Source organism: Furipterus horrens, unplaced genomic scaffold (assembly GCF_987537825.1).
Source record: "Furipterus horrens unplaced genomic scaffold, mFurHor1.1.pri manual_scaffold_6, whole genome shotgun sequence".
In the NCBI taxonomy this organism is placed as follows: domain Eukaryota; kingdom Metazoa; phylum Chordata; class Mammalia; order Chiroptera; family Furipteridae; genus Furipterus; species Furipterus horrens.
In genome coordinates, this window is record NW_028327176.1 from 50533689 (window position 1) to 50558639 (window position 24951).

The 24951-nt window shown below is 35.3% G+C and overlaps 1 protein-coding gene and 1 non-coding gene across 3 annotated transcripts; one reads left to right on the top strand and one right to left on the bottom strand.

Moving 5' to 3' along the window:
- Window positions 1-599: 599 nt before the first annotated feature.
- Window positions 600-24951, bottom strand: NFU1 (NFU1 iron-sulfur cluster scaffold). Of its 2 annotated transcripts, XM_090281460.1 has the most exons (9): window positions 24855-24951; window positions 23805-23856; window positions 22411-22511; window positions 19004-19139; window positions 15264-15330; window positions 11906-12020; window positions 6481-6541; window positions 3756-3930; window positions 600-1797 (listed from the first exon to the last, which is right to left on the bottom strand). In XM_090281460.1, exons 3-9 carry the CDS (start codon window positions 22499-22501, stop codon window positions 1753-1755), a joined length of 690 nt encoding a protein of 229 aa, XP_090137586.1. In that variant the 5' UTR covers window positions 22502-22511; window positions 23805-23856; window positions 24855-24951; the 3' UTR covers window positions 600-1752. The 2 variants fall into 2 exon arrangements, with proteins under 2 accessions (XP_090137586.1, XP_090137585.1); XM_090281459.1 differs by lacking the exon at window positions 23805-23856.
- LOC150006153 (U6 spliceosomal RNA) lies at window positions 9380-9486 on the top strand. Its single transcript, XR_016512076.1, has one exon. It is a non-coding gene; the product is annotated as a U6 spliceosomal RNA (small nuclear RNA).

Here is a 24951-nt window from a genome sequence, read left to right on the forward strand (position 1 = left end):
TGAGAGGGCTTCTTTCAGTGAGAAGCAGGGGTGTATGTTGGAAAGGCAACCAAGAGTTTCTCCAGCACATTCCATAGGGCCACTGCCTACATTTGCACCATTTCCAACTAAGCACTTTCACTTTACACTCAAGCCATTCTTAGCTTCTTGCATCTTCCAGCTTCCAGATTCTGCTTACATTGCTCTGTGTGCACAGAATGTTCTCCCCTACTTTTCCTCCTTGTTTTTCATGGCTGATACTTTTGTAGAAAGTCTTTCTCATACCTTAGCCTCTCAGTTCCATCATTTCCTTATCTTCCAATAATCTAATCCACCACCCACTTCAGCCACTTATTACATGGTCACACCTAAGACTTGTCATTAACTGCATCTCCTCCACAATATCAATTTCCTGTAGCTTCAGCTAAAGAGCAAGCTGATGTTCCTAGCTTACAAAGCAATTTCCAGAGTCTAAGCTGAATTCATCTATAATAGCTCAGGAAACAAATTCTCCAACCTCACTATCTGGTTCTGTGAACCAAAGGACAAAAATTAAGACTTTAGTTCTTGGCATTTACAATTGCTGGAGTTCTGCCTGTTTCCATCCCCCCACACACACCTTTTTTTTTTTTTGAAGATTTTATTTATTTTTAGAGAGAAGGGAAGGGAAGGAGAAAGAGGAACAGAAATATTGATGTGCAAGAGAAACATCAATTGGTTGCCTCTCATACACCCACAACCGAGGACCTGGCCCCAGCCCAGTCACATGCCCTGGCCAGAATTGAATCTGTGGCCTTTCTGTTTGCAGTATAATGTCAAACCTACTGAGCTACACTAGTCAGGGCTCCATCCCTACCTTATTCTCTATACTTTGGGGGACCAGAATTCCAGAGATGCAATGTACTCATCTTTCTTTTCCTGATATTGTCTGTGAACTGTTGTCTCTGAATTACTATTAGAAAAATGAGAGGGAATGATCATTTGCTATCTGTACTATCTAAAAAAGCAGTACCCCATACAGTAGCAAGGTAACTGTCCAAATTTCTGTAATGGCACAGATTATAGATCTGAGTTAGGAGAAGTCAGTATAAGGACCAAAGCATGTTCTCATTTTTTTTTTTTTTTCAGAGAGATTCTGCTTCATAAGATAAAGCTTGAGCATGCTAAGGCAGTTTTTTTCTCAATTCAGCCTGCACTGCCTTATAATTAATAGAAATTTTTTCTACATTCTGGAACCTGTTTTTTTTTTAAATCAGTTTTCAGCATTATGATTATTTTAGGTGGGGGGTATGGTCTCTTAGGGAAAAATTATATACAACTACACCGGGGACTACTAGCCAGATATCATTTTTAAACCAGAATAGTTTAGCTGTTTTTAGTTAATAAGATAAAAAGTCAGTAAAAATAGTTTCAAACATCTCATAAAAAGCTAATCCATTTTAGAATATTTTTAAAAAGCATTCTCTATTTCTGTAATTAAATTCGATGAGGGAAAATGTATTTTAAACTGCTTCACACATATGCAAAGAATTAACACGAGAAATGAAGAATAAAAATAAAAATCTCCCTGGATAAAACCCACATGCACAGAAGAAGACTCAGGATGTTATAAATAACTCCTATGAGGTAAAGCAAACATGCGATATTTATACATCTTTCTCTGAAGGCATATTTTATTAATCTGCAAGTTCCTTAGCAGATTAATAATAAAGGTTTGATATATAGTATCAATAAGTCTGATTGTTGGGATTGCCCAAAAAAACTCAAATTATTTTAAGGAGAGTTGGCTTCTTTTTCATTTGATTCATCTTCCATAACCTAGAACAAAAAAAAAAAGAGAGAGAGAGAAAATTTAAGAATTAAGAAAAGAATTAGAAATTGCTATTTTCCTGTTTTTTAACATTACTTGCTTACCTGAAATACTTTATAAAAAATAAATCTATCAAAAGCCCCAAAGAACAATGTTTGCATCATAACTTGGTAACCTAACAACATAAAAGCAAACTGAATATTAACAAATTAAACAAAAGCACTGGTCTCTATTCCTTTTCCCAAAAGAGGCACTAGCAGAGTCTCAGCTGGTCAGAGAAAACTATAATGATTAATTGGTATTTCCTAGCTATAAGATTTTTTTTTCTCCCCCAGAGCATTTTATTTTTTAAAATATATTCTGGGAATCTATACCAAACTATTATTGTAAAAATACATATTAGAAAAATGAATCCCTAAAAAAGGTAGGGAAATAAAATATATTGGCAACTACTTGGGCTTACTCAGATAAAAATTCATTTTAAACTTTTGAAAAATGTTGGATCTAATAAGTTAATAAAACTACTAATAAATACTTGAAGAAAAAGAAAACTATTAATATCCTTTCATGAGTTAATATATTACTCAAATAATAAAGAACAATTCCTTCATTAACGACATTATATAAACCTAAGAATGTTTTTTCTCTTCACCACACCTACTACAATTAAATGCCAATTCAAATTTATATCTGACAGCCTCACCCTGGACAAGTAAATAAAAATGTTCCTTTGTCAATACACCGAAGTGACAACTAACATAACTTTTTAGAAAACATACAGAAGAAAATGGAACAAAGATAAGTTAAAAAAATCTAGATGAATCTGGTTCTGATCTGAGACAATCAATGGAAAAACAATTGCTTCTTACTTTCTCTTCTGTGTTGAGTAAAAATGGATATTTACTTCCAAGGAATTGATATTTTATATCCAATCTTAGCAACACCCAATCCAAAGAATTTTGAAAATCAACTCCTATTTTAGGCAGAATATTCCTAATTTTGGAATAATATTTCCAAATATTTAATACAAACTATGTAAGAACATGTATAACAAATAGGGCTAAGTGTTGCAGAGGAACACAAAGACCTAAATATGACTACAAGTCTCTCAAGAAACTTACCCATAAACACAAAGCTGAAACAAACACACAGGAAGGAGCTTTGGACCAAAGGAGAGGACTTAAGATTCCAAGTGGAGGACTTAAAAGAGGAGATGGCATGTATTGTACCAAAAGGATCTATTTTAATACTACCCAGAGATGAGTGATTCTCAAAGGAGCTGAGGGGAGATGCCTTCTCTGTAAAGGCATAGAATAACCTTAAAACTTTGATCAAATTTCTAATTTCCACACACTCTTTCCCATCTTGATAATCTCTCTCCATAATGCCACTGCAGTGAGGGTCACTATTACTACTTAGAAGATATTGTGCTATATTCCTTAAGTATTTTGGAGCAGAAAAAAATGTTGACATTAGGTTATAGATAAAGCTCTATAATTTTACTAAATACTGTTTTACTGTAAAACATATCATGATCTCTTGATGAATTCCTTGTCTGCACATTTAAGAACAAGAAGTGGATAAATATAAGAACAAGTGGATAAATATGATATAGTAGAGCTGTTCCTCTAAAGACTTCTAAATCCCATCTATAAAACACTATGAATCCACTCTTCCTAATTTTTCTATAACCAGAGTAGCAGTGTATGCTCTAAGTGTCAATATTCTATGCACAAACTAGAAATGACTCACTTAATACACTGTGCTATTAGAAGATTCAATGAAGTACTATTTGTAAAAATGCCTGGCACACAGTAGGTATTCATAACACTTAAGTTAATTTTCAAGTAAGGGGTCTTCAAGTCTGATAACAATTGGAACACTAATATCCAGCCCTTGAAGAAACTGTCAGATCATGAATTCCTTTTCTTCTCAAAATCTAAACCATCACACAATATTGGCATACCTGTTCTACACCTTCTACTTCTGGAATATAAAACTGCAGCATGTTCTGAATTCCATTTTTCAGAGTAATGATTGAACTAGGGCAGCTGGTACAAGAACCTTGGAGTTTCAGCTGTACAATGCCATCTTCAAAGCCCTTATAGATCACATCTCCTCCATCTTCCTGCACAGTTGGCCTGTGGTCACAGTATATTTGTGATATATTTAAGAGAGTAAAAGTTTTCATCAAAAAATTTTAATACAACTCAGCTTATATATTTTTTTAATTTTACTTATTTACAGAGAGGTGAAGAAAGGGAGAAAGAGAGGGAGTGAAATGGTTGCCTCTCATACATGACCCAACCAGGGACTGAAACTGCAACCCAGGCATGTGCCCTGACTGGGGATCGAACCAATAACCTCTCACTTTGCAGGAAGATGCCCAACCAACTGAGCCACACTGGTCAGGGCCAGAGCTTAGATTTTAAATTGATAAAATTCACAAAGTTAGAGCTGCCAAATTCATTTATACAAATATTTGCTCTACTTATTACATTTTAATCTTGCTTATTAATAATCTTAAGCATTTAAGATTTCAAATTTCATAATAATTACAGTAATTACCTAACATAAATTTATTAAATTTGCTTTAGGTGAACACAGAGAGAACGACACATGCTGACTTTTTCTTTTCAGGTAACCTTTTCATTGAAATATAACATTAATACAGGAAAATGTATAAATCATGAACAATCAATTCAATTAATTTTCACAAAGTGAACATATGTTTGTCCCAGAACAAGAAACAGAACACCAGCCCCTCAGAAACGCTCCTGTAAATCCTTCTAATCACTCCTCTTAACCAAAGGTTAACCATTTCCTAATTGTTATCACCATTGATTAGTTTTGCCTGTTTTTCAACTTTAAAATTTATAAATATAGATTCCATTTAAAAACATATAGTATTGACTCTTTTGTATCTGGCTTCTTTTGCTCTTTGAGATTCATCCACATTGTTGCACGTAGAATAATTCATTCAATATCCCTGTGGCATGGTATTCCCTTAAGTGAATGTACAGAATTTGTCCCTTCTATTGTTGATGGATATCCAGTAAATATGAGTTTTTTTTACTTTTACGGACGGTGTAGCTATGAATATTATTGCAAATGTCTTTTGGTATACATATATATTACTACTGGGAATATACCTAAGAGTGGACTCGCTAGATCAAGAATATGCATATGTTCAAATTTATCAGGTAATACTAATACAAACATACATTCAAACCAGCTGTATTGGAGAGTTCTGTTGCTCCGCATCCTCACCAACAATTGGTGGTGTCACTCTTAATGATTTTAACCATTCTAGTGATTTGCAGCGATATTTCATTGTAGTTTTAATTTGAATATTCATAGTGACTAATGAGGTTGAGCACTTTTTCATGTTTAGTGGTCCTTTGGTTACTGTCCTTTCTGAGTTGCTGCTCCAGTACTTTTGTGAAGAGACTGCTCTGGTCTCTATTTGATTGTTTGGCTTTTTCGTAACAAATTGTAGGAGTTTCAAAATACATTGTCATATATGTATTATAAATATCTTCTATTCAGTACTTTGTTTTTCACGGTAAATGGCATCCTTTGAGGAAGAAAATACTGTAGTCTAATTTATGTCCTTTTCCATTATTTTTCTTGTGTCCTTTTGGAAAAACTATTTGGAAACACAAAGGTCATGCAGATATTCTATTTTAAATTTCCTTTGTGATTTCTTTATTGACCATGGTCTACCTCTGGTTTGTCCCTATTACAGGATATGGTCCTATATGCAGCCCAACTAAGAGTCTGGATGTTTCTTGAGGTCCCACCCTCCTTAACTGATCCTAACCTCCACTTTTTGTCACCCCCAGAACTATAAGACTGCCACAATTGTTTAGCTTTCCAACTGCTTTTTGTTTGACTTCTTAGTTTCTTTCCTAGACAGCTAAAAATAAGCAACTGCCTTGTGGAAACGACCTGTTAAGTGTTAGACTTACTTTTTCCTAACTTCTCCCTAGGATCCCTTTAAGTCAAAGCTTCATTGGTGACCTAGCATTTTAATTTTTGTCTTCCCATCTCAACAAATTTTCTAAAAGCTAAATGGTTTCTCTGATTCTTAGCAGCTGCCCCTGACTGGCTTCTCATAACCTCACACCAAGAATCAACAAATGATCCAAGGGAAGCCTCAATATGCTTTCCTTCCCTACACGATTGTTTGCTTTGGTAACTATTTAATGCCTTCACACACAAAATTTTTCTTTTAATTGTATTTTACCTTACTTTTCTAGATCTTCTGACTGGGACCATTGGTCTGCTAGAAGCAAAACATTGAAGCCTGAAGTTCCCTACTTATTTAAATTTATTCTTTATGGACAAGTAATCCTCTCCTCACAATCTTCCCAAACACTAAGTCATTTTTTAAAGAAATTTGGTAAATACATCAAACCTAAATTGTGAATGTGAACAATAAATTCATTTACTGACTATGTTTCGATTGTTTTAAAATTTGGAATAAGTATAGACAATATACAGACTTTAAATTCAGCTGTTATGATTAGACTTTAAATTCAACTGTAATGGTTACCTACTATGGTTTACATTAACTTATACTTCTTTTAAAACTCTACTATAATCTTCCAGACAACCAAATGTAAATTGCTACAATAAAAATTGGCTCTGCGGTATATTTAATCTCAAGTAGAAAGATAAGCACATACCGTATTCTAGTATCTAACAATTCTTTAATCATTGCCACAACTTCATCATCTTCTTCAGATCCTAGAAATAATTAAAAATAAAGCATTCTTAACAGTATAATTTTCAGAGCCACCTAAATACATTTATTAAAACAGGATAAATTTAAATTAATTTTAGTGCCTCATTAAAAAAATAAAAGTACAGAACATGTAACTTGGTATGGTGATAAAGTAATTTGGGGGTAATGGAAAGATCATTCCCTAGATTCTCTGAAGAAGAAATTAAGAAGCACTAATCAGTTAATTCAATATTTGGTGATAAAGGTGAGTATACTGAAATAACTTAATCTACTAATGATAGTAGAGTTTGAATATCTTGGTCAATAAATTTGTAAACTTTCCTCATTCTCAAGATTGAAAAGTAGCAGAAAAAGAAGTTGTTTGAATTTTGATGGAAACTTTTGAGACAAAAAAGCAAGCCTACTTTTGTAAATTAAGTTACATTTTCAATTTCTTAATTTCGTCATTTTAAAAATGATAATCATACTGAATTCAAATGTAAGTCTTACAGAAATTTCCAAAATGTTTTACAAATCTGAGCAAAAGTTGTTTTTAAATTGTTTCATTTTTGTTTTTCTTTTACGTTGTAAGGTTATATACTTATTTTCACCAATGCCTTTTTATGGGTTTTAATTTGTTTTTGAGAAATTTATCTTCAAAAAACCTAAAAATATAGACAATTCAAATTACACTATAACATAGTTGAGTTAACCCTTGAGCTCCAGTGCAGTTCTTCTTCCAAGTGCTTTACACAAAATAACTTACTTTCATCAAAGTACAAAAAGCACAAACCACAAAGAAAAAGATGAACATATGTGACTACATTAAAAAGAAAAGGCATGCGGATGCTGAGACTTCCAAGATAGATGTGTAGACAGACATGCTGCATCTCCTCCCTCCACAACTAAGAAGGAATACAACTACCTCAAAACTAGAAACAACCAGAAGTTCCAGAAAATTAAACTGCATGGAAGTCCAACAAACAAAAGATATAAAGAAGAAATACTCATCCAGACAGGTAGGAGAGGCGGAGCCGGGGCGGAGAGGATGTGGTGTGGTGGTGGCGGCAGCAGTATGCTGGCCGAAAGTACAGTTACATGTTTTTAAAAGTCAGGAGGGACACCTGGGGAGCGTTCCCAGCTCCTCACTGGACCTCAAAGCTCACAGTCTCAGCACCAAAGAAAATCAAGCCTCATTCCTTCTGACTGTGCAAACCAGTGAGGGTTGGGGTGGAGGCAGAAACTGCCGGTCTCAGCAGAGTCTGCTTGTTTAAAGGACCCCATGGTCCTAGAACGTCCACAGACCCATCCACTCTGGGAACGACGGCCGGGGAAACAGCTCGAGAGGCACCAATCCCATACAGAAGTGGAAGAAGTGCCTGGAAAAGGGGTGAGTGCTAGGCAAATGGCATTGTTCCCTCTCAAACCCCTCCCCCACATACAGCGCCACAATGTGGTGAAAGAGGTCGCCCTGTACTGATGAATCCCTAAGGCTCCGCCCCTTACAGCGTAACAGGAGGGACAGACAGCTCTGCCCAAGACACAGAGGCAAACAAACACAGGAGCCTCTCAAGATGAGGAGACAGAGAAGTATGCCCAAAAAAGGGAATGGATCAAGGTTCCAGGGGGAGAACTAAGTGGCGAGGAGATAGCTGACCTAACAGATGAGGAGATAGACAACCTAACAGACACAGAATTCAAAACACTGGTGATAAAGATGCTCACAGGCTTGACAGATATTCTTGAGTATGGCAAATGCATAAGAGAAGTGAAGGCTATGCTAAGTGATATGAAGGAAAATCCACACAAAACCAATGGTGAAGAGAAGAAAACCGGGGTTCAAATCAATGATTTGGAACATAAGGAAGAAAAAAACAGTCAACCAGTACAGAATGAGGAAACAAGAATTGAAAAAAAAATGCGGGGAGGCTTAGGAACTTCCGGGACAACTTTAAACGTGCCAATATCTGAATCATAGCGGTGCCAGAAGGAGAAGAGGAAGAACAAGAAATTGAAAACTTATGTGAAAAAGTAATGGAGGAAAACCCAAATTTTGCGAAGGAAATAAGACATACAAGTCCAGAAAGCACGGAGAGTCCTGGGTGAGCTGGACCCAGAGGGGACCACACCAAGACACATCATGATTAAAAAGCCAAAGGTGAAAGATAGAGAATCCTAAAAGCAGCAAGAGAGAAGTGGAGAGCAGCCTACAAAGGGGTGCCTATCAGACTATCAGCTGATTTCTCAAAAGATACTTTGCAGGCAAGAAGGGACTGGCAAGCAGTATTCAGTGTAATGAAAAGCAAGGACCTGCAACCAAGATTACTCTTTCCAGCAAAGCTATCATTTAGAATGGAAGGGCAAATGAAGTGCTTCCCAGACAAGGTAAAGCTAAAAGAGTTCAACATAACCAAGCCATTATTATATGAAATGTCAAAGAGACTTAAGAAAAAGAAGATTGAAACTATGAACATTAAAATGACAACAAACTCACAACTATCAACAACTGAATCTAAAAAATAAAAACAAAATCCAAGTAAGCAAACTAGAACAGGAACAGAGTCATAGGTATGGGGATGATCTGGAGGGTTATCAGCTGGGAGAGAGAGAGGGGAGAAATGGTGCAGGGATTAAGAAGTATAATCAGTTGGTACAAAATAGACAGGGGGAAGTAAAGAATAATATAGGAAAGGGTGAAGCCAAAGAACTTATATGCACAACCCATGCACATGAACTAAGGGGGCATGGGATTGCTAGAGGGAATGGGGGAATTGGGTGGAGGGGAGCAAAGGGAAAATAAATTGGGACAACTGTAACAACATAATCAATAAAATATACTTTAAAAAAAAAAAAGAAAAGGTATGCTTGCTTTGGCAACACAAACACTAAAACTGGAATGATACAGAGAGGATTATCATGGCCAATGAGCAAAGATGACACACAAATTCACTAAATATTCTATATTTTAAAGAGAAAAAATTGTGAATGACAAAAGACATCCTAAACATAAGTGAAACTCTAAGTCATGGTTAGGGAGAAGTTATCTGCTATGAAAAAAACTAACAAAAAAATGATACCCAGAATACTTATTTTTTTTCAATTGTAATTTTTTTCTTTATTATTATTGTTGACACTATTGCAGATGTCCCCATTTCTACCCAACTTCTCCCCCCTCCTCGCAGCCCCTGCTCCTCCTTCCCTCTGGCCATCACCATACTGCTGTCTGTGTCCATGTGTCATGCATATAAATTCTTTGGCTAATCCCTTCACCTTCTTTCATACAGTCCCCCCTCCCCTCTGACAGTTGTCAGTCTGTTCCATGTATTTTGTTTTAAAAACCTGATAAAAGCGATACAAAAAAGGCATACAATTCAATTTTTTTTAATTTGGCAAAAGTCATAAACAAGAAATATATTGACAAAGAAAGTAATGACCAGTGAACATATGAAAACCTTCAGGCTCAGTACTATACCAAGGAGATGCAATTAAAGCAAGATACCATTTTACACGTAACATATTGGTTCAAAAAATATAAAAGACACTAAGTGATAATAAAGATATAAGAAAGCCAAAATTCTTGTATCTGCCTTTTGATTCAGTGATTCCACTGCTGGGATTACACCCGAAGAATCCTGAAAACAGCAATTCAAAAGAACCTATGCACCCCTATGTTCATAGCAGAGCTATTTACAATAGCCAAGTGCTGGAAACAGCCTAAGTGCCCATCTGTAGATGAGTGGATCAAAAAACTGTGGTGCATTTACACAATGGAATACTCTGCAGCAGAAAGAAAAAATGAATTTCTACCCTTTGCAACAGCATAGATGGAACTGGAGAGTATTATGCCAAGTAAAATAAGCCAGGTGGTGAAAAGACAAGTGTCATATGATCTCACCTATAAGTGGAACCTAATGAACAAAACAAACAAATGAGAGGAGGGGGATGGGATAATAGGGGAAAGAAGGGGAAGGGTCTAGTCAAGGACCAGGTATAAAGGACCCATGGACATGGACAACAGGGTGAGGATTGACTGTGGGAGCAGGGGGTGGGCAGGGCAGGGGAGAGCAATGGCGGAAAAATTGGGAGAACTGTAACTGAACATCAATAAAATTTTAAAAATGAAAACAAAATCTTATACATGTCTAATTTGCATGTAAGTTAGAGCAGTTTATAATACAACAATCCTGCTTTTAGGAATATACTCTAAAGAAACTGCACAGATGTACAAAGAGGCTGTACAAAAATGCCCACTGCAATATTTATAATAGAAATTAGCAAAAACAATTCACTTGAACATAAGGAACAAAATAATTAACTAGTTTACTCATATAATGATTATCCAGCACTTCAACTAAATAAAATAGAATAATATCTTTTTAATGGACCTATTTCAAAATATTATGCTCAGTGGAAAAAGGAAAGTTTCATATAATACAAGTTATTTAAAATTTACAGAGAAGGAAAACTCTGATTCCAAAAAACCTCCGCTGCCTTGCGGCATACCTCTTCAGGGGAAAGGCTAAGGGAGTAAACCCCGACAGAAAATCCGGAGCCGGAGTCCCTAAGGCGGTTTGACGTTGTAGTCAATACCGGCAACTCCTGCGGCGCACCTGAAGCCAAGCTGTATTGACTCCGTCTTTCCCTTGGATCCTTCAGCTGCAAAGAGAGGGGGGGTCTGCTGCATGGGCAACAGCAGACCCTCCATATCACCCTGCCCAGGCTCTGTAGCTTCAGCTTCACTGGAGAGGACACTCCAGCGTCATCGCAAGATGTCGATTCAACACGGGAGGAGACAGATACTGTGTCACTCCCGAGTCGGACTGCACAGCCATTCTCGGCGGTGCAGATAGACTCTTAAGAAGCTACACCATCGTCTCTCGAGACGGACGGCTGCCGCCGACGACGACGATTTAAAATTTAAAAATAAAACCCAATGTTATATACTTCCTGCAGAGACTTCTATTTTCAGTCAACGATCGATGTTTCTTCTCACACTGATGTTTCTCTCCCTCTTTTCCCCTCCCTTACCCTCTCTCTAAAAATAAACAAATCTTTTTAAAAAATGGGTCTAAAAGCAATTATAGCCAAAAACGAACATTTGTTAAATCTGAGGAGGACTAACCAAAGAGCTTTATGCTACTTTCTGAAGATTTTTATAATTGAAAAAACTTAGTTTTGTATAACAGATTCAACATATAGACAAGTTTTCAAAAATGATGTGCAAAAGTAGTACAATATATATGAAATTTTATTTCCTCTGGAATTGGTTCCAGAGCTATATATAGTATAATGGTAAAAATCTGTATTCTCATGACTTCTGAAATTAAGACCAATATGAAGAAAGTATTTTTTTTTTTAAGGTAAATATTAATTACCCAACATATTACCTGCTTCTCCTGAAGATGTTTCCTCAGTAACTAGGGGTAATCCAGATGCAAAAAAATCCATGATTGTTGCATAAATATCTGGTTTCAATAAATTCCAGTCTAATTCTTCACTTTCCTGTAAATATTTGAAGGAAAATGCTAAAATTTCCACCCAAGAGCACAAATATAAAAGAATACTTGTATCTTTTAAGAATTTTTTCCTATATATATCCTGTGTTATGCAACAGTACCCATTTCTGGAGAATACATGCAAGTTCCAGTTCTTAACGGATCTGGCTTATAATGACTTTCAGAAGATAAAATCTTAGAACATTTCTCATTCATTCAGTCATCAAACTTGTATTAAGTGTCCTGTCTATACCATGAGCTCTACAGGGGGTATGAAATGATGAAAATATATTTTTCCATGAGGTAAAGACAGTTATGTTTAAAGAGGATGATAAAGAAATTTCCCATTCTTTTAAATAGGATATAACTGCTTGATCAAATACATAGGATATCTGACAACTATTAAAAACCAATTCAATTTACATATATTACTTAAGAGTATTAAAGAAATCCAATGACACAACTGTAGAACCAAAACATACATTTCTTACCTATGGCTACTGTGCTAGAGGACTTGTGACCTGTCGACAGATCAGTATCCTTAAGAAAGAATCCATAACTATTTCACCCCAAAACCTGGCTAACCAGTTAATTTTATAAATTTTTAAAATGGTATAATTCTTAAATACTTAAATTGTACTAACAACTAAAAAGAGAAAAGCAGGATATATTGTTCTTATTTTTTTTAAGAGAGGTCTTTAGGAGGAAAAACTATTAGATGCAGTCTATTTAGACTCCCAGGAAACTGCTGGCTAGGGTCTATGCTTAAATACTATTAAAAATTGAGGCTACATGCTTAAGAACTATTTTTGTACTGGATTAAGAATCAATTTAGAGGCAGTACACTGAAGCAGAGATAAATGGGCACTGCTATGGATACAAGAGCAAAATTAGTGAGATGCCTTAGTGATTGGGAATGGGAACCAGTTCAAAGTAACATTTTAAAAAAAACTTTATGTTTATTTTTAGAGAGGAGAAGGGAGGGAGAAAGAGAGGGAGAGAAACATCAATGTGTGGTTGCCTCTCATGTGTCCCCAACTGGGGACCTGGCCCGCAATGCAGGCATGCGCCCTGACCAGGAACTGAAACAGAACCTTTAGGTTCACAGGTCAGCACTCAATCCACTGAGCCACACCAGCCACGGCTCAAGGTAACTTTTTAATAAATTATTGGAAGATGAATCAGAGGGCTATTTCAAATCTCTACTGAGTAAGGAAATCTTGGTAATAAAAGGAAAATTTTTGAAAAAATGGGACAACTGTAATAGAAAAACAATAAAATTAAATTTAATTTAAAAATAAATAAAAAATTAGCTGTACTAATTTATAGTACAAAAAAAAAGAAAGAAAGAAAGAAAGAAAAGAAAGAAAGAAAGAAAGAAAGAAAGAAAGAAAGAAAGAAAGAAAGAAAGAAAGAAAAATTTCCTGAAATTGTTTGAATGAGAGAAAAAGGCAGCATATAAGCTGAAAATACACTTACACATTTAGGAAAAAAATATATATGATGCATAAAGAAGCCTGTGAATTATCAATTACAAGTCAGAAGAGAAACATAATTGCTGAAGATACCAGGTAAACAGAATAGTTCATGAAGAGGAAGGTTAACTGAAAGAAAACAAATCAAATCTGCTATTCTACCTGTTAAATATCCATGTGTGCCCTCATTTAGAATATTATTTATTGGTTATGTCATTTCATTAAGAAAAAACAGTGGAGCTGAAGAAATTTCAAAAAGGGTAACTAAATTACGAAACAAAAGAAAAATAAAAGATGATTTACCAAAATCAAATAAAGAAAAAAGAACCTGTAAGATATAATCACGTTTTCATCTAATATTTTTATATAGCATATATATGTAAAAGAACTAAATAAAAATGTCTTAAAATAAATATATATTGTCCTGTTTTTAAAACAAAGACAACAACTAATTGTAAGAATTAAACTAGATAATATATGTAAAGCACTAGTGCCTTATCAAACATGTTGGAGATATTAAATAAATGCCAGTCCTTTTTTCTCCCTCAAAATATATCAAAGAAAGAAAACTGAAGAATAGAAAGGATAGGCCAGATATCTTTAAACTGGTCAAGACCGGCGATTGCTTAACACAGATTTGCTCACCATGATCATACATTTGGGGGAAGGAAGGCTGAAAATTCAATTTAGAAAATTTTACATCATTTCCATCTACAAAAATTTATTTGGGTGCATACACTATGTTAGGCATTGTTCTCAGTAATCTTAACAATATGGACACACTTTATGTTCACAGAGTTTATATTCTAGTGCAGGAAAGACAGGGAATAAAAATAAAAAATATGATTAAGGTTAAATGCAATAAAGAAAATGAACAGGGTAATGAGCTCCTGAGGGAAGTGCCACTTTCACAAATATGGTCAAGAAAGGGCTTTCTGAGAAATGGGTACAAAAGAATACTGGACTAGATGCAACATGTTCCTAACCCAATATGTCTGCTTTTATAGTGTATCAGAGCAATCCTTTCAAATTGCTATGAGGAGGTGAATAGTTTTATTTTGATGCGAAATTGGACAAGTGATTAAGTTCAGGGTATATATATCAATTAACAGATTTAAAAAAATACATAGTTCAAATTTAAATAGTTCATTTATCATTAATCTAGTAGACCTAAAAATGAAACAGTCTTTCTAGCAGATACCATCTTAGCTGTTGCAATGGGCAGCATATTTAGCTTGGTTTCTTGACATCTAGAGGTTTACCAAATGCTGAAGGACTTAAAAAATCCATTGCTCTTATGTGTGAAGCTCTGAAGTGTTATGGCAGAACAGTAGAATGAGTCAGATGCCATGAGGCCAAATGCCGACTTTAAAAGGAGAAATATATATTCAATCATTCTGTTGGTCAAATATATATACTGTGTGACTATTTATTTGTTTCTATTTTTACTCTATCAATTAAATTAAAAATAAGTAAAAATAATGCTTGGAAGTCTAAATTTTAGACCTGCCAAGGTTAAGTCTTGGCCCTGCTACAGGTTACCTATATAATTTTGGACCCTGCATTTAACCCTCTGAAGCTCAAGTTTTTCTCTTTTAAAAAATGAGGGATCTGGAAATTCTATTAAATAATTATTTAAGAGATGTGAGAACTTAATTTGAGATATTTTAATAATAGCATGTTTAAAAAACACATTAAGAATGGATATTCTGGAGAGCGGTATTCAACTCAGAAAATGCTAAAAGTGCTCATTTTATATTATCCTATATGTTCACCTTTGTGACAGTGATAAAATCTGGTCCAAAGAAGACACTTTTCACTCCTTCAATCCTAAATAATTGCCTGTAAAAAACAAAAAATAAGAGATACTGTTTCATTATAAAAAGTTTATACATAAACAAAAGTAGAGAGAAAAATAAAAGAATTTCCATGTACCCATCACTAGCTTCAAATCATGGCCAATCCTGTTTTATCCTCTTCCCCTACCATCAAGCAATCCCACAATAAAATACAGAACACTTTTATTACTGCAAAAGAGCCCTCAGGTGAGCATGGCGAAGTGGATTGAGTGCCTGCCTGGGATACAAAAGAGCCTTCATTTCTCTTTGCATTCAGTCCTCTTGCTTAACTCCATGCTCTGCTCACTTTTTTAATGGCGATGACTTTTTTTGTTTAAATTTTTTTTTCAGCTTTGTTGATATAATTAACATAAAACATTATGTAAGTTGAAGGTGTACAGAGTGACAGTAACGACCCTTTGGTTCACAGGCCAGAGCTCAATCCACCGAGCGACACCAGCCAGGGCTGATGATTTGATATACATACACATAGTGAAATGATTACCACAATAAGGTTAGTTAACATATCTGTCACCTGGTAATTATTGATCTTTTTATGCTACTCCTGCCTTGCCTTTTCTAGAGTTTCATATAAATGAAACCAGATAGTCTTTTGTATTTGGCTTCTTTCTTTTAGCATAATGCTTTTGAGAGTCATCCTTGTTTTTGCATGTATCAATAGTTCATTCTTCTTTACTGCCAAGCAATACTATATTATATGGGCAATTACAATCTGTTTAGTCACTCCCCAGTTGATGGACATTTCCATATTTTTGAGGGGGCGGCTATTATAGATAATGCTGCTATGAAGATTCATGTGCAGGTCTTTGTGGAGTATACATTTTGTATTTTTGTTTTCATACACATAATAATCATATTGCACTTATTGTTCTGAAACTCTTCACTTAACAGTGTGTCCTTCTTATCTTTTTTAATACTACAGACTATGGACAAACAATGGTTACATAACTCTTCCTATTGGTGAATATTTGGTTTTTAATTTGTTAACCATTACCATGAGGCTACAATAAACCTCCTTACAAACCTTGTGTACATACATGGGTGTTCTCTAAGGTATTGTTTTTCAAACCCAACAGCAAGAAGTGAAATCAATTACGTAGTAACCAAAATGTTATCTAATAATATAGAACAGAACAGAATAAAATAAAAAGAGCAAGAAACAAAATATAAAAATGCATTACACAATGTTAGGGTGAAAATTGTCCCATCGAACAGTTTCATAAACACACACGTGTGTGTATATATACATATATATCTGTGTGTATGTATACATATAGGATGGGGGATCCAAAAATAAGGCATTATCTTCTGGAGGGTATGCCCCCTGTAGTGCAGGCTTCCCCAGCTAGGTGAGTGTTCTGTATCAGGGTACCAGCTGGTGTTGTGAGAGGCTGCGTTTGGCTTCAGTGAATTTTTTTTGAAGACTCTTTCAACACATCTGCCCATTTCACAATGATTTATGAGCACACCTGGCCACACTGCACTTAGTGTTCAGCAGTTTTTGACCCAAAACATCATGAACCCCTGTGCCCCACCCTCCCTATTCACCTCATATGACCCCGAGCAACTTTTTTTTTGTTTCCCCAGATAAAGAAGTCCTCAAGGGTAAACAGAAAACAGCAGAAGCCCTACAAGGCATTGAATTCGACAAGTTCAAAAACTATTCTGAGCAGTGGAAAAAAAGTCTTGATAGGTGTATTGCATCAAATGGAGAGTACTTTGAAGGTGACTGAAGTTTAAACATGTAAAAATAAATACACAATTTTTTATAATTAAATTTTGGCTTTTTGTGGGAGTCCCCCCCCCTCATATATTTGCATTGCATGAGGGTAAGTGGAAGTGAGAAAGCAGATAAGGTGTAGATGGGTTTTACTCCCAGGTCACTACTGGCGGCTGGACAGCATCCTCACATTCACCTGGGATAACTCAGTGGCACCAAATATAACCACCTCATACTTTAAAATAGTTAATGTTATGTTGTGTGAATTTTACCACAACCAAAAAAACTGAAATATATATATTGCTTTCTCCTTTACCTCAAGAAAAAAATCATATTTTAAGCTAATATGATTTCAGTTTAGTGATTACCCAGTTTATTTACCACAAGTGAACAAGGTAACATGTCATATACTTGTATTGTAACAAGACTGTATGTATTGTTTTCAAATTTTCAGGAAGCCTTTTCAGAAATTTATTTTGAGACACAAAGCTGGAAAATGGATTTTTGAACCACGAAGCAAGTGAATTTACTTGATGGTGGAGTTAGGGGTTAGAATACGGTAGAACTGTGTCAGCGAAGTACTATAATTAACCATGAGGCCAACCCATGACTCTATTTTGACAAGTGGCATGTTTAGGTCAAGGAAATAAGCAGTTATTAATTAGAAATTTAAAAAAGCACTCCTGAGATAACATATTTCCGACTCCTCCAAATGAGACATATACAAAGGCTGCATGTATAGAAAATTACTTAGGTTTTATTTTCCAAATATCCTGGGCAATCAGTGCCAATTGATACTGATTTTAATATCTTTTTTCTTTTAACTCACCTGCAGACTTCCCACTGCCTTTTGGAGAGGGGAAGAGTGGGGGAGTGGGGGAAGTTAGGGAGGAAGGGAGAGAGGGAGAGAGAGAGAAGGAGAGAGGGAGAGAAAGGGAGAAAAAAGGAGAGAGAGGGAGATAGAGGGAAAGAGGACAGAGTGGGAGACAGAGACGGGAGTTGGGGGAGAGACAGACAGAGAGACAGATGTGAGAGGGAAACATTAGTCGGCTGCCTTCCATATGTGCCCCCACCTGGGACTGAACCTACAACCTAACTATGTGCCCTGATCAGGAATCAAACCTGAGACTTCTGGATGTACGGAACGACATTCCAACCAACCAAGCCACAATGGCTAGGGCCTGACTCTCATATTTCTTATAAGTAATTTCTTTAGCTACTAGCTAGAGTTTCATTCCAGTAATTTTTTAGACTTTTTATATGTTGACTTTTAGAAAGTGAGGATGGAAGGGGAGAGGGGGAGAGAGGCACACACAAACATTGATTTATTGTTCCACTTATTTATGCATTTATTGGTTGATTCTTGTATGTGCTCTGACCAACCCTGGGTATATCAGGATGACACTGTAACCAACTGAGCTACTCAACCAGGGCTCATTCCAATAATTTTATGGTTTATACTTTATTGTCTGACATATATTTAACTTGTCTCCACTGAGTTTTTTTTTAAATCATTCCATATCTGATAACTATTATTATTTAGTTGTGATTGGGTTTATTGTAGAAATGACTTCATTTTGAAACATTTAGAAATTCAGCTATTCTTAAAAATTAAATAAGTTTTCATTGCTTATTAAAAGCAATTTTAAAGACTTAAAATGGAAGTTTACCATATTATCATTTTGATGGATTATTTTTCTTAAGTAAAAATATAAATTTTTATGTAGTCATGATACAAATCTCTCAATATGTCACTCTTTAGGAGAAGGGTTTCCTAATATCAACACTTAGTTTTTTTATCCCTTACCTGAAAAGAAAGTATTCTCTGTAAAAAACGCAGTGCACATAAAAATGCAATAGGTAAATAAAGCTGCCTTAACCCCAAAGTCAGTTATTTACGTTTCTTGGTAAAAGCAACTGAAAAGTAGTAATGTACCTAGCCAGAGGGGAGCGAAATGCTGCAGCTGGTGTGGGAAAATCCATGGTCCTTGTCTCAAGAACTGGTTTTCCTGGAATAAACTTTAAACTGTTGGGATTTGGGGTATCTTGTGTTTGAATAAACATGTGTCTCACTAAAAGAAAAAAAGAAGAAAGAATGTTATTCTAGAAAATAATAGTAGTTAGCAGTTTATGAACTATGAAGTGCTCATTGTTAGAGAACCAAAAGAAAAATTAGTAAATTAGAAAATAAGAGTTTATTGCTCAAAGTGACAAAATAAGAATTTTTTAAGACAAAAAAGCAATTTATCAATATACTTATAACTGCATTAAATTTTATATTAATTTTGATTATTTAGTTTTGTTACTCAACGGATTCCAGTAATATCCTACTTTTAAGTAGAAAGGTATATTATAATTCAGGAATCATATATGTATTTTATGTGATGATTTATGATTATTATAGCCATTGGCATCATAATCATAAATCATCATTGTGATATTAATACAGTAAAATATTACATTCTCTTCTTTCCATCCTTTTAAAGACAAATAAACTTTTTAAAAGACATATATTTATAATAATCATTAATATTTATTGTGGGCTTACTGGTTACACACCAGGGACAGGATCAAATACTTCAAATGAATTTAAGCCTTTAACAACCTTATGAAGAAGGTACTATTATTCCCATTTTACAAATGAAGAAACTAAGGCTTAGAGATAAGTAACTTGTTTAATTATATAAAGTTAAGGAACTGCCCAATGGTAGTCAGTGACATTATAAATTATCATGTAAGTGGAAATCTATGTGGCTTACTTTCTGGGATATTTAAAAATTATCTTTACAGGTTCTTTTCTCTCTCTCTCTCTTCTACAGCCATTATTAGATTGAGAAAAAATTCAATAAAGCAACAAAGAAAGAACAGAATCTTTAATTTCCTACCTTGTTAAAATGACAACAGCTTGTAAGACAAAAGAATAGTAGTACTAAGGTTTTAAAACCATTAAACAGACCTTTATTATTTATTATGAAAATAAACCTTCTGACCAAACAAAAAAACAAAACAAAACAAAAAAATACCAATTCGCATCTTAGAGCAGTATACTGAAATAGGTTAATTCACTGAGTTAGTAGTACGTGCTGGGCATGGTGCTAAGCACTCCACATGGATTACATCACTTAATCCTCACATCCTGCCAGGGAGGCACCGTTTTTATCCTATCTTATAAATGAAGAAACTAAAGCTCTGTGTCACACAGCTAGTTAAAGTGATAAAGCCGCCAGTTTTCCAGCACTGACTTGTTTAGCCACTGTGCATACTGCCACTCTATATTTATTAGTGCCAAGCATAACAGGAAAATACATTTAAAATCAGTCTTCTTGTCTTGTCATAATCTTCATACCATACATCTTAGAAAAGATTAAGTAAAGTATCAAAAAACAACATATGGTTGTTATGAAAGTGCTTTCCTTAACCTTTACAAGAGAATATTCTAATTTGACAACTGAGAATTGTTTTTGCACCTCACCATGCAGTTCTAGCTAACTGACGTTGACTCATTTCCTTGGTGAACAGAAATTGAAACTAAAATCCCATACATTTTGCTTAATGAAGTCATTGTCCTATAAGGTAACAGTTGGTGACAGTGACCAGGCAAATCTTAAAAGAGAAAAATTTTAAATGATAACCTCAATGTCCAAGGCTTGATCTAAAATATTTGTGTATCTAATCAACAAATGCTTCTGAAAAACTGTGTTACAAGGGAACAATTTTTTCATATGGAACATTAAAGAAAGGGCTTTCTGGAAATATAAAGACAACTTCTTTTAACCCTGGCTCTGACCAATCATTTCTTGCAACATTTCTTAACAATTTACCAGTGACCAAAAGCTCCACACACATTATGCACTCTACCAATATTTGAAAAATTAAATTTGGCTCTATTCTACTCAATCCATTTGTGTAAAACTATACATACAGAAAAAAAAATTTTTAGAAGGAATTGAAGGTAAGAACTGTAAGTGTAAAAAAATTTTTAAGAGAGCATAATCTGCATGTACTATCTGTAGTAGAAAGTAATATACAACATCACTACATAAATTTTCTTTTGACAATGAACAAAGCCATTCCAAAAAAGTGATTTCACTAGGTATTAACAAAATCATTTCAATTATGTTCTAAATTTGGTTTAATTAAGTATTTTAAAAATGACTCCCAGCTCCATCATCCAGAAAGATGTTCCTGAAAGTGTAATGGTTACACTAGGATAGAAAAAGTGATCTAAAATAATTTTTCCTATTATGCTTGGTACTAATAGGTAAATAGATAGGCATAAGTTCCTCCAAAACTATAGCTTAATGGTGCTTAAAGTTAATATCAAAGACTAAAATCACTAACTCTCCAATTTGAAAAGCCAAGTTAATATCAAAGACTAAAATCAGTAACTCTCCAATTTGAAAAGCCTAGATAATGACATAATTCAGTCCCACAAAAATTTAAAGTCCAATTAAAATAGCTTAACATGCTGAGTTACTCAATATTTACACTTAAATTATTCTGTGATTCAAGAAGACAGGCAAGGTACTCCTGTTCTTGCCCCAATACACAGTGGAAATAAGGTCTCTACCCTAATCCAACCCATGCCATTAGCCAGTCAGCCATCCTCCAGAGCCTGGCACAGGAGGTATTCAAGGTAGTGATGGAAATGAAGATGGTCCAAGAGCTGAATCCAAACTCTCACAGCTCCATAATCACATATAGATAGGTATTTACACATAGACATGCACGCCCTTCTCCCAAGATTCCCTAACCACAAGACGGTGATCATATTTTAATAATTTTCAAATCCTATCTTCAAGCCTATTTCCAATATTAAAGAAAATAAAAGCATGTAACATCAACAAGATTATTATTTTAAGTGATTAATTTTGACGAAAAGAAAGAAAAACTACAAAACACTATATTCTGTGGTCCCGATGAAAGCTAAAAACTTACTGATTTTAGAAGTATTCTTATCAAAATAAAGAGGACAAAGCTTAAAATACATAATTCTTTGAAACACAAACTCATGTGTATATTCTTTTTACTTTATTTTCATTTCAGAAATCATTTATTGAGTAACTCATGTTTCAGAGGATGTGTTTATATGAGATACCAAAATTTCATAGATCTGTTGGACATTTTGCTCAGGATTCTTGAAATTTAATGCCAACAATACGTGTAAGCACATAATTATAGCAAAGTGTGATATTATGATAGGAAAAAAACGCTATATTCTTTTAAAGGCAGCTGAATAAACAATTTACAAATTCTCATCTTTGATGACTCACAAAATTTTATTCAAGTACAATTTCATTAGTTTCTGAAATACAATTTGCTCTAAAAGAGGTATAATTTTACCTGTGTTACATAAGGTTGCAGGTAGTGGAAAAAGTGGTCTTTGTACAAACTGATGCAGAGGCTGTTTCTTAATGGTGTATGGATTCATCATATGACAGAACCTATATTTAAAAACAAATAAAAATTACATTTTAAGAAAGAATCTTTTAAGCTCAGTTTCTAATTCTCATATATTTTTAAAAAATCATAAAGAAAATAATAATAAAGCCAAACTTTCATTTTCTATACAAAACATTATTTTTCACTTTCTCAGGCAAGGAATAGCTAAAAACAATTTTAAAACAAGAGTTCAAGCCCCGGCTGGTGTGGTTCAGTGGATTGAGCTCCAACCTGCAACCAAAAGGTCGCTGTACTGATTCCCCATCAAGGCACAAGCCTTGGTTGCAGACCAGGTCCTCCTCGGTTGAGGGCGTGTGAGAGGCAACTGAGAGATGCATCTCTGACACACTGATGTTTTTCTCCCTCTCTCCCTCCCTTCCTCTCTTTCTAAAAATAAATAAATAAAATCTAAAAAAATAAAAGCAATAAAAGCAAGAGTTCAAGGGGAAATTTACAACCTTTATAACAGAGTGTACACAGAATAGTGCAATATCTGGTATAAGAAAAAGAAATGCATCTACATTAGTGATTCATAACCTGGAGTCCCAGACTCTTAGTTATGCATGAAGGAGGCAAAGAACTACAAATAGTTTTTCCCTTCTTTTTAAATTTTAAAAAATTAGGCAGTAGACTCACATGATTCCAAATTTAAATAGAAAAAAGAAAATACAGTTAAAAGTCCCTCTCCTTTTGTTTCTAACACATTTGCCTGGAAAGAGATAACCTGTCCTATATGGTTTGAAAGGTATTTCGATACTTCAAAAGGTCTGATAGAAAGTGTACTATTCTCCTCCAAACTGCTCAAGAAACCAACAATGTATATATGCTTTTTGACTGAAAGTGTACCAGTATTGTAATTTTGGTTATTCCATTATGATAGAGGAAGTGTTGATTGGCTATATTTCATGGCTTTGACAAATTCAAAACAAAGAGAAAAGGGAAAAACAAATATTATTGGAAAGGAAATAAAAGGAGACGAGTAGTAAAAATTTTAGAAATCTGATGCAATGTTCTTTTGAAATCTAGTTTACTTTTAAAATATTACAATTTTCATTTCACAGGAATCATTGAGGAATTTTAAAGATATATATGATCCCCCTCCCCCCTTTTTTTAATATCTGACTATTTTCACGGGCAAAGTAATTAAGGGACTATCTTCATTTCTATGTCCCTGGAGCACCTAGCACAATGGCCTCAGTTCCTCATCCCTAAAATAAAGTTAATATTCACAACTACCTCATAAAGACTGGGACAATGATGGATCCAAATAATCCATGTAGACCCTAGCCAGGTACCTCAGTTGGTTAGAGCATCCTCTGAACACACCAAGCTTGTGAGTTCGATTCCCTGTCAGGGTATATATAAGAATCAATCAATGAATGCATAAATAGGTGCAACAACTATTGGATGTTTCTCTCTTTCTCTTCCATCCTGTCGCTCTAAAATCAATAATTTTTAAAAGTTTTAAATGAAATATATTTAAAAATAAGCAAATAATCCATGTAAAGTGCTTAGAACTGTGCTGCTAGCCATGTAGTGTCCAATAAATGTTAGCGACCACTATTATTATTATGTGACAGACATGACTCAAACATAAGAGGGAGATAGGTGACTAACAAATCCTTCTACAAACTTAATTTTTTAAAAAAATGCATTTAAACTTTAAGAGCATCATTAACACTAACTCCTTAAGACTAGATCAAATCCCGTTGAGTCCTTTTCTCCTTTTGTTCTAGAAGTGAAATTGGGATACAACACCTGCTTAAATCCTCAGCGCCCTTCCCCTAACCAGTGTTGGCAGAAACCCTTGGCAGGGGACGTGGAAGGGCAAAAACAAGGGACCGCGAGGGCTTTAAGTAGGGGGGAGGAAATCTAGGGGTCTGGTATCTCAGTTCCGTCATTTAGATGCTGTGTGCCCTCAGACAAGTCACGTCCCCTTCCTGGGCCTCACTGAGAAAATGAAGAAATGTGGCGAGGCACTCTTCCAATTTATGACATTCTGATTTTGTGTTTAAAAGGCAGAGGAGGGAATGGTGGAGGGCTAGAGGGGCCACAGGATTTTAAAACAGCTCTAGTGTTGGGTTTCTACAGACAATTTCTGCGAACCTCCCCTCCGCAAGGGCTCAAGCAAGTGTCAGAACCCGGGGTCCAGGCAGGACTGGGTCCGCCTGAACTGGGGACGCCCACCTCCAGGGGTCAATCCCCAACTGCTGCGAAGGGGGCGAACCCAAAGGCTCCATCAGAGACACTTTTCCCCACCCAGTCTGAGGGAGTGGGCAGGGCGGTTACCGCTCTGCTGGCTAAGCTCAGCGACATCGCTGTACAGAGCTCAGGCTGTCACCTACCGCTTGCGCAACCCTGCAGCACCAGCCGCAGCTCCCAAGCCCAGCCGGGCCGCGGCCGCCGCCATCTTAGTCCGAGTGCGGCGGAGTGGGACGGGCC